We start from the raw sequence: 9190 nt of genomic DNA, 5'->3' as shown, positions 1-9190 counted from the left end.
TGATGATGCACGACGGGCGCTCAGACCACGACTAGTATAACTAAAACCTCTCTTTCTTTTAAAAAAATTATTAGGGCTCTATACTACTTACAGATTATTAGTTAAGGAAAGGTGGGGGGCACATGCCACCTGGCAGCCCCCACCTCCCCCACAAAAAACAAAGAGAACGCAGGGGCAGGTGCCACGCGTCCAGCACCTACTCCCCCCCCTCCCCCCGCGCAAAAATCGTGCCCGCCCTGGCACGAAGCGTCGGGGTGAGCCTAAGCGCGGAGCGCCTAGTACTACTTACATTCTCTATGTTTACTCTTTTCATTGGATCGTGGGATGGAGTAGCAGGAATACATATATAAGCAACTCTACATAACTCAAGAGACCATCCACTTTGCCCTTCGAGGATAGACTACAAGGGAGAGGTGTTGAATAGGTGGATCTACTATGCTCTCTTAGATTGGTTAGCTTTCTTGGTTGCATTGGGATTGCATTTACAGGAGAGCATATTGGCTTGGAGATTGGAATGTGAACCAACTATGTGAGATATGGTTGAGCCGTCATGCATTTCAAACTCTTGAAAGAATACAAGTCCGTTGGCCAATGTCCCTTCATTAATTAGCATTAGCCCCAACAAGTGGCTGGCATTCATTTGAAATTGACCTTTTAACCATAATGCTTTCATATTTTCATGCTTTAGTTTGAATTTTGTAAGTCACTGGAGATGCCAAAGAAGTGGAGCTACAAAAGGAGGTGGTGGGAGCATGAGTGCTAAGAGGCCTCAATGTTGCACTTGGTGATTGATGGTGGATGGGGATCCTTCAAGGCAGACTTCATAAGAATCTTGTATTATTGTGGATCTAGCCTTTTGTGTTTTGATCTATTAATTGCTTCATAGCTAAATAAAAAATGCATTTTGATAAATTTCAAAAAGGGTACATTGACAAGGCCCCAACAACTACTTTGGAGAGATGGAGTAGCAAGAGACATCGGTTAATTATGCTCATGCAAAAGTTATGGGCCTTTGGGGGTGAGATAGGTCTCATTTGTTTAAATGTGTGTTTCATTTTTGTCAATTGGCTAATCTATGGATTTGCTAATGGTATATACATTTTAATTAAGAAATGTAACTTGAAGCCACATCCATGTCAAAAGGGTGGTAGTAGGAATATGTAAGGGCACCTACAAGCCTTGCAAAATAGGATTTGTTTGGGATGCATTGTTATGAGCTTCAAATATTCATTAGTAACCATGTTGGTAAGAATATCATAAACTTTCTAGTTTTTAGCATTACTATAATGTAACTTGAAGCCACATCCATATCAAAAGGGTTGTAGTAGGAATATGTAAGGGCACCTACAAGCCTTGCAAAATAGTATTTGTTTGGGATGCATTGTTATGAGCTTCAAATATTCATCGGTAAACATGTTGGTAAGAATATCATAAGTTGTCTAGTTCTTAGGATCACTATATGTGCTACCAATAGTGTTGGATATAGCTATGTTGTGCTATTGGTATCACTAGTAACAACACATGTACAATGCATCACATATATAGTGACACCAATAGTGGCATATATAATGATGCTAAATGGTGATGTTCCCATGCCAATGGTAGTAGTAACAAAATGTTGTTTAATGCTAGGGGGTGACAAATTTAGCTCATGGCTATAGACATAGCTAGAGCAATAAGCATCGATATCTCCTCTATGCATAAAAATGTGATTTTCCAATGTTTTCTTTTCACAAAGTGATTATTATTTTGTGTTTTTCTATTCATCCTTAACATTTTCTTTAATTACATGCTTGCTAATAACCAAAAGAAATGAAATACTTATCTTATCAACAAAATTGATTTCTTAAACACATGCTTACTGATGCTCCTAATAACAAAAAATCAAAAGTTTTATTTTCACAAAAGAAAGGGATTATATCTTTCATTAAAGCATTCACTTACTTAAACAAAAGTATTTTTTCACCTATGTAAGTTATAATAGTTTATCTAATTATGCTCAAGTAAAATATTTTTAAAATGCTTCTCTAAGTGTGCAAAAAAGGTCCTAGACTTGTGTTAATATTCTTTCAAGAAAAAGTTCGTCAAAGAAATTCCAAATTTTACATGAAGGACATTGTTTTGTGATAATCTCTTCGTTTAATTCTAGTAAAGGCCTATGAAGATTAAAGAAAATTTTCATTTAAGTCATTTATTATAGTTTCTTTAGTAATGGTCAAACAAAACACTTAGTATATTTTTTTAATTTTACAAAGTGAAGGAATCACGCACCTTCTTTAATTGCTTTTCGAGCAAAAATACTTGAAAGAGCTTCCAATATTTAGTACAATAGCTTTCATACACAATGGTTTAGATTTTGTGGCAAATAGTGAGTGATTGCACACAAAAGTTATACAAGGTAGCTCTATAAATATTGAGACAAGTCATGTAAAAGAGGCTAGTATCCATAAGGTCAAGTGTGCAAGGTTTATTTATGTGATTTACTTTATTAAGATAACATTACCTTTAGTAAGTTCTAGAATATTGTGTGGCTTTATGCAACAATCAACTATAGTGGGGGAATCATTGCCAAGATTGTTCACCAAAAGGAACATGTGGACATGGATCACTTTACTTCTTCCCTATAAATCACACATGAGCAACCTCCCAACTTCCCAACTATAGGTAGAGTTGTGAAAACCAACCTCCTTGATTTTTGCAACTTCTGTCCACAGGCTTCAACACTTTCACAACATTAACCTCTCTTCACCTCACACATCTTTACGTTACTTTGCCATTTTATTTTGACTTGTGTTGTTTGAAATGAGCGGTGGTTTGGTACCATTGTTGTTTCACATTATTGAGGTGTAGTGGGGCACCATGTACTATTAGGACATGCACACATCATTTCTCAACACACTCTACTCTTTTGCATACACATTTCTCAACCACTAATAGTCTTTCAATCGTGACAATATGTACTACCATATGGAATGTCAGCTCACAAGACTTTCTACTCTTCAACCATTGATTGATCTCGAATTGTAACATCTCAATTCCCAAAAGAAGTGATAAGGAAGGGGAAGCAAGCTCTCTCTCTCTCTCTCTCTCTCTCTCTCTCTCTCTCTCTCTCTCTCTCTCTCACACACACACACACACACACACACACACAGAGTTGTGTTACAATTGAAGAACATAACACCATTACTCTAAATAAGATTTGTGTGCTCTAATTGCATGGCATAGATATAGACATCATATACATATGCATGTCTAGATCTTGCTTTACACATATATAATCCATCATATATAGAGACTACTCGGCCTAGTGGGCTTTAGCATCATCATCACCATCATATCATAATTATAGGAAACCAGGACACATAATATAAGAATGGCAATGCATCATAACAGCTCGTCAGTGCCATGCTACCCTGTTCGGGATGCAGTGTCGAATGGGGCGCTGCAGGGGGACAACCCCACCCACTTCGCCCTGCCCCTCCTCATCATCCAGATCGCCATCGTGCTTCTCATCACCCGCTCCCTCGCCTTCGTCCTCAAGCCCTTCCGCCAACCTCGAGTCTTGGCCGAAGTCATCGTAAGTCGTCGTCGTCATCATCATCGTCATCCTAATCATTCCAATTATAATTAAGTTTGCAGATTGATTCCAATGCCTGATTCATATTTTGATTGATTGATTGATTTGCATTGGGCTCTCTCTCTCTCTCTCTCTCTCTCTCTCTCTACATAAGCTCACTGAAGTATACAGTTTCTGGGGTAGTTGTAGCACTTGTCTGTGAAGTGGATATCACAAGCAGTTTTAGGCAAATTCCCGCTAGAATTTCCACATTGTGAATTACGACAACATCATGAGCTTCTGTGAGGGAGGGACCACGTACCTAGGTGTGGCTGGGGGCAGGGGCCGCTGCCCCCCTGACCACGTCTAGCTAGATATGTGATGCTTCGAGGGCAGAAGCTCATGACCTGGAACACTATAGGGGAAAACAGCCCCCTGCTCCCAACCTCACCTAGTCCCAGGCAGAAGCTCACGATGTTGAACAATATAGGTTAAAGCAAGGAAAAACAGCCCCTTTTCTCACATGGAAAAATTGCGGAAAACTTCTTGTGAACCTGGTTGGGAAAATATGGTTTTAATGGTTGAGAGATTGATCAGCTGAATTGCAAAGCATAACACATCACTGAAGCGGGAAAAGGGCAATAGTCTCTTCACCCAAGTAGCAGAGATCTTACAAGTAACAGAGATCTTTCATCTGATCTCTTGTTAGGTTGATTAGCTGCATGACAGAAGAGATCACTACGGAAGGCATTTTCTGGGTTTACTTTCTGATGGGTTGCTTAGCTGAAGTGCAGATCCAGGACACAAAAGTTGGCTATGGAGAGAGAGAGAGAGAGAGAGAGAGAGAGAGAGAGAGAGAGAGAGAGTGAGTGTGAGTGTGTGTGTGTGCGCGTGTGTGAGTGCGCGTACGTGCACACGTGTGCACATACTTGAATGGCTCTGATACAGTAAGAGAGGAGAGAATTCACTGTGCTACAAGCTACTTGATCAAAATTATCCTATATCTTCCAGTGTGACAAGTTTGTGCGTGTGAGTGTGCAAATTCTATATTGCATATGGATTGTATATACAATGTGGACCAACATCTTACTTGCTACTCACTCTTTTCTGCAGGGAGGAGTGATTCTTGGTCCATCTGGATTGGGCAGAAACAAGCTTTACCTAGACACAATCTTCCCAAAACAGAGCCTCACTCTAATTGATACCACTGCAACTCTTGGATTGCTCTTCTTCATGTTTATGGTGGGACTAGAACTAGATTTACACGAGATCAGAAAAAGTGGGAAAACATCCCTGGTCATTGCATTTTCTGGCATAAGTGTGCCTTTCATTGCTGGAATTGGAGTGGCAAGACTTATCCATCAAACTCTCTCCGTTGAGGCCAAGTTCGGACCATTTGTAGTATTTATGGGAGTTCCGTTGTGTATAACTGCATTCCCTGTGCTAGTAAGGATCATGGCTGAACGCAAACTGCTGTCAACAGAGTTGGGCAAAATGGCCATACCTGCAGCTGCAATAAATGATGTTTGTGCTTGGGTGCTGCTCGCTGTTGGGGTGGCCATATCTGGCCCAAGTACAAGCCCTGCAGTGCCAATATATGTCCTACTGGCTGGAGTTGGATATGTTCTGTTCATGTTGTTTGTTACAAGGAGGTTTATGGAAAAAATTGCAAGAAAAGCCAGTGGACAAGAAACAGTCAGTGAAGTTGTCGTGTGTGTCACTATGGTGGGCGTCTTAGTAGCTGGCTTTACAACAGATGCAATAGGCATTCACCCCCTGTTTGGGGCTTTTGTGTTTGGAATGATAATGCCCAAAGAAGGGAATTTTGCCCAAATACTTACTGAGAAAATAGAAGACTTCGTAACTGTACTAATGTTGCCTCTTTTCTTTGCTTCTAGTGGGTTGAAAACAAACCTCGGTAGCATAGATTCTGTCAGAGGCTTCGGTTTTCTCATCCTTCTCATTTGCACTGCTGCTTTTGGAAAGATCTTTGCCACTGTGCTGGCTGCTCTGTGGCTGAAGATGTGTTTGCGCGAGGCTTTTGCATTCGCATTCTTGATGAACACCAAGGGTCTGGTGGAGCTTATTGTCTTAAACATTGGAAAAGACTTGGGGGTAAGCATTCTTTTGATTTGACATATTTCTTTCACTAACACTTGAAAATTCACCCAAAACCAAATTGGTCAAAAGCAACTTGGTATTATGATAGGCTTTTCAAGTTATACATGTGTTGCATGGTTAGGTTTGATTATATCCCCAGTACAAGCTCTTTATTGTCAGCTTGTGATTCACCAGTTGTTTATATGTTTGCCTCTTTGTAAGGCATTGTGTGAGAGTCAGCATGTGCATCTCTTTCTTATACAGATTATTTGTCCTGTCTTCCTGCAGGTATTTGATGATCAGACCTTCGCTATTTTGGTTCTCATGTGCCTCTTCTTGATGTTCTTCACAACGCCTGCAGTAATTGCTTTATACAAGCCAGCAAGGATCCCAGCCCCATACACACAACGCAAACTAGAGGGCAGCCGTAGCAAGAAGTATGAACTTCGGATTCTGGCCTGTATCCATGGCACACAGATTATACCAGCTCTGCTAAACGTAGTGGAAGTGTGCAGGGGCACAAAAAAGCATGCTCTGAAATTGTTTGTGATGCGCCTAATTGAATTCTCAGACAGAACATCTTCAATCATGAGCCTAAGCAGAGCAAGGAAATATGGCTCTTGGTCTTCTTACAGCAAAGACAACACCTGTTTAGCATTGGAAACCTTTGGAAGATTAACAAAGGTGCCTGTTAGGTTCCTAAGTACCATATCAGAGCTCAGTGACATGCATGATGATATCTGCAGCACAGCATTTGAGAAAAGAGTGACTATGATAATCCTTCCATTCAATTCATATCAAGGAGAAGATGGATCATTAGAGTACAATAACAAGGGGTTTAAGATGGTCAATCAGAAGGTTCTGCAGCATGCGCCTTGCACGGTCGGAATTCTTGTAGACAAGGGACTGTGCAGTTCAGATACACCCATTGAGACCATCTCTCATAAGGTTGCAGTGGTTTTCTTTGGTGGACCAGATGATAGAGAGGCGTTAGCTTTTGGATGTAGGCTTGCAGAGCACCCAAATGTGGAGCTTTGGGTTCTGAGGTTTCTTGCTGTTCATGACCAGACTAGCATAACCACCAGTATGAGTAGACAGGCATCAGGTAATGATCCGACTCATGCAGTGTCTAGTATGGGCGGATCCCAACTAACAGCTCCACAAGCCTCTACAAGTGCAAGTACAAAGTCTGAAGAAACCCTGGATGAAGAAAGCTTAGCTTCAGTTAGAGTGTTCAAAGGAGACAATAAAGACGAGGCTGGGTCATCTATATTCTATGAGGAGTATAGTTACAGCAACCCCGTTGAAACGGTTGTAGCCACCACTAAATCCAGTGACTTTTCTCTTTTCTTGGTAGGGAGAGGTCATTTTTCACGTGGACTAAATCACTCTCACAAGCATTCAGAAAACTCTGAGTTGGGCTTAATTGGTGATGCTCTGGCTATGGCCACTGGTAACCACAAAGCCTCTATTCTTGTGATTCAACAGCATAACTCCAGCTCCAAGCTAGCTGATGAGAATGTTTTGAATGTATAAGAAAGCATGAAGGCAAACTCATGAGGCCAAATCAAAATGGAGGGAGTAAAATCTGGAGCAATGAAATTTGGTATCAATCTGCAGCCCTGTATGCATTGTCAACCAATGCTCACTCTCCTAGCACCTTGTGGCTCTCACACACATACCAAAAGCAATCACTGACTGGAGCCACATAGTCCCTCCTATCTGTAAAATTTCGCTAATGTTGCCGTTGAGAATATGTATATGACAGTAAACTTTGGTCATAATAACTGTAAACTATATGACAAGCAAACCTGGGTAATGATAATTGCAAAACAAACTTGTGTGAAATATCAAGCATCTCAAATGTGACATCTTCTACGTTACCTAAGAAAGTACAGGTCTTGACTGTTTTTGAGCATCTTTGCAACTAACTCACAGAGTTAGCTTCAATAAGTGCTGTTAGTGAGAACTACCATCAAGGCTTAACATGACCAAGTACAAAATAATTCCAGGAACATGAAGTAGGAACTCTTCCAGTATTTGGGAAGCACTTTTTTTGGTAAAGTTGAGTGATGAAGAAGTACTTGTATTCCTTATCAAATTTTTGCATACGGTCAGGTCTTTCAACTAAAAGCACTCAAAAATAGTCCTCTTTGTAAGGATAAAGTGAGTTTTTAGCCAGGACTCCTCAAATTTTGTCTTTAAAAACGTACCTAAAGTTCAATTTCTACAAACCTTTCTTGCAGCTTTCCATTTAAAACAGTTGACATGTTCAACTACCTCACTAAATATTGTCCCTCCTTTCAGCTCCTTTGGTCAAGAGGGAGGTGGCTTACACTTCAAGCTGATAGGAGCAACCATTCTAGAATTTGAGACTTCTTGCCATTATACTCTCTCTGTACATGTTTCAATTTTCAACCACTTCCTAGAATTTACGAAACGTGATCATATATTTGGTGACAAAGTCATCAACTTGGGAGGTAGCTTACCACAAACTTTGACAGATTTCTACACAGCTTTAGCTTTCTACAACCCATACTCTATTCTACAACAGTAGCAGCTTTAAGCAATCAAAGGCCCTTGGGTTTTCAAAATTTTAAATCTCAGGTGTTCATCATAATTTTGGGGGGGTAAAAAATGACCTCTACTTTGATAGATTTCTTGAAGAATTCTTACTTCTAACCAAAGAGAGAGAGAGAGAGAGAGAGAGAGAGAAAGAGAGAGAGAGTTCCCCTAAAAGATAAACACTACTCATCAGGTGGATTATTCTGGTAGTTCGGATGTACTTATACTTGATATACACATCATTTTGCCTCTCAATTGACCATGGTGCTTATAGTTAATTGGGATACTTCAATCTTCTTTACATTGAAATGGTGTTGAACACTAATAGCATAAATGGTGAGTTTGTCATCCTAAGGTATATAAATGCAGATGGCTATCAACGCCTGCCGAACTCTTTACTCAAAGATTATCCTTAGGATAGTGCCACACTAGGCTTTCTTGAAGTCTGAGAAGTAAAGTGAACCTCATGGGGGACCTTCTTCAGCTCCCATTCCTCCTATAAATCCAAGGGTCACTTTACTTTTAGTAGACATCGCACTATTCTCACACTATCTGTACTTGATGTCTTCATTGTCTATTGCTCAAGCAGAGAGAATGAAGTTTGAAGTGGAACTGCAAGCTTCTCTTTTGTAAATTATGCAGTCTAGCACCTTTCCTAGTTTGTGCCAGTACCTGAGTCTTTTCGCTCTTGTCTCAGATGCTGTGTGGCGGACATCAATCATGCATGCCACTGAGCTCTGCTATCGTTACTCAAGAGCCTAAACAGGAAATTTTGCACGTCTTGCATAAGTTTCAAAAGCTCCAAAAGTGCTGTCTTCGAGAGTAGATCCATGGTGTTGCAGACATCATCATGCACATCACCAAGCTCTTATATATGGTTACTCAGGAACCCAACAAGCACTTTTGATGATCTTGCAAGAGTTTCAAATGGTATAGAACCATCATCTTTGTTGTAAGAAGAAGTCTGGA

The 9190-nt window shown here is 40.4% G+C and overlaps 1 protein-coding gene across 2 annotated transcripts; it reads left to right on the top strand.

The window, feature by feature from the left end:
• Window positions 1-2646: 2646 nt before the first annotated feature.
• Window positions 2647-7504, top strand: LOC148040460 (cation/H(+) antiporter 19-like). 2 transcript variants are annotated; one of them, XM_087699549.1, is made up of 3 exons: window positions 2647-3577; window positions 4670-5671; window positions 5945-7504. In XM_087699549.1, the coding sequence occupies exons 1-3, from the start codon at window positions 3374-3376 to the stop codon at window positions 7190-7192; spliced, it is 2454 nt and encodes an 817-aa protein (XP_087555675.1). In that variant the 5' UTR covers window positions 2647-3373; the 3' UTR covers window positions 7193-7504. The 2 variants fall into 2 exon arrangements, with proteins under 2 accessions (XP_087555675.1, XP_087555682.1); XM_087699556.1 differs by lacking the exon at window positions 2647-3577 and adding an exon at window positions 3651-4585.
• Window positions 7505-9190: the final 1686 nt, after the last annotated feature.

The sequence above is a fragment of the Lygodium microphyllum genome, chromosome 2, assembly GCF_053477565.2.
Source record: "Lygodium microphyllum isolate KBCC chromosome 2, Lygodium_microphyllum_v1.1.10, whole genome shotgun sequence".
NCBI lineage: Eukaryota > Viridiplantae > Streptophyta > Polypodiopsida > Schizaeales > Lygodiaceae > Lygodium > Lygodium microphyllum.
This window is presented reverse-complemented; position numbering and strand designations above follow the sequence as displayed.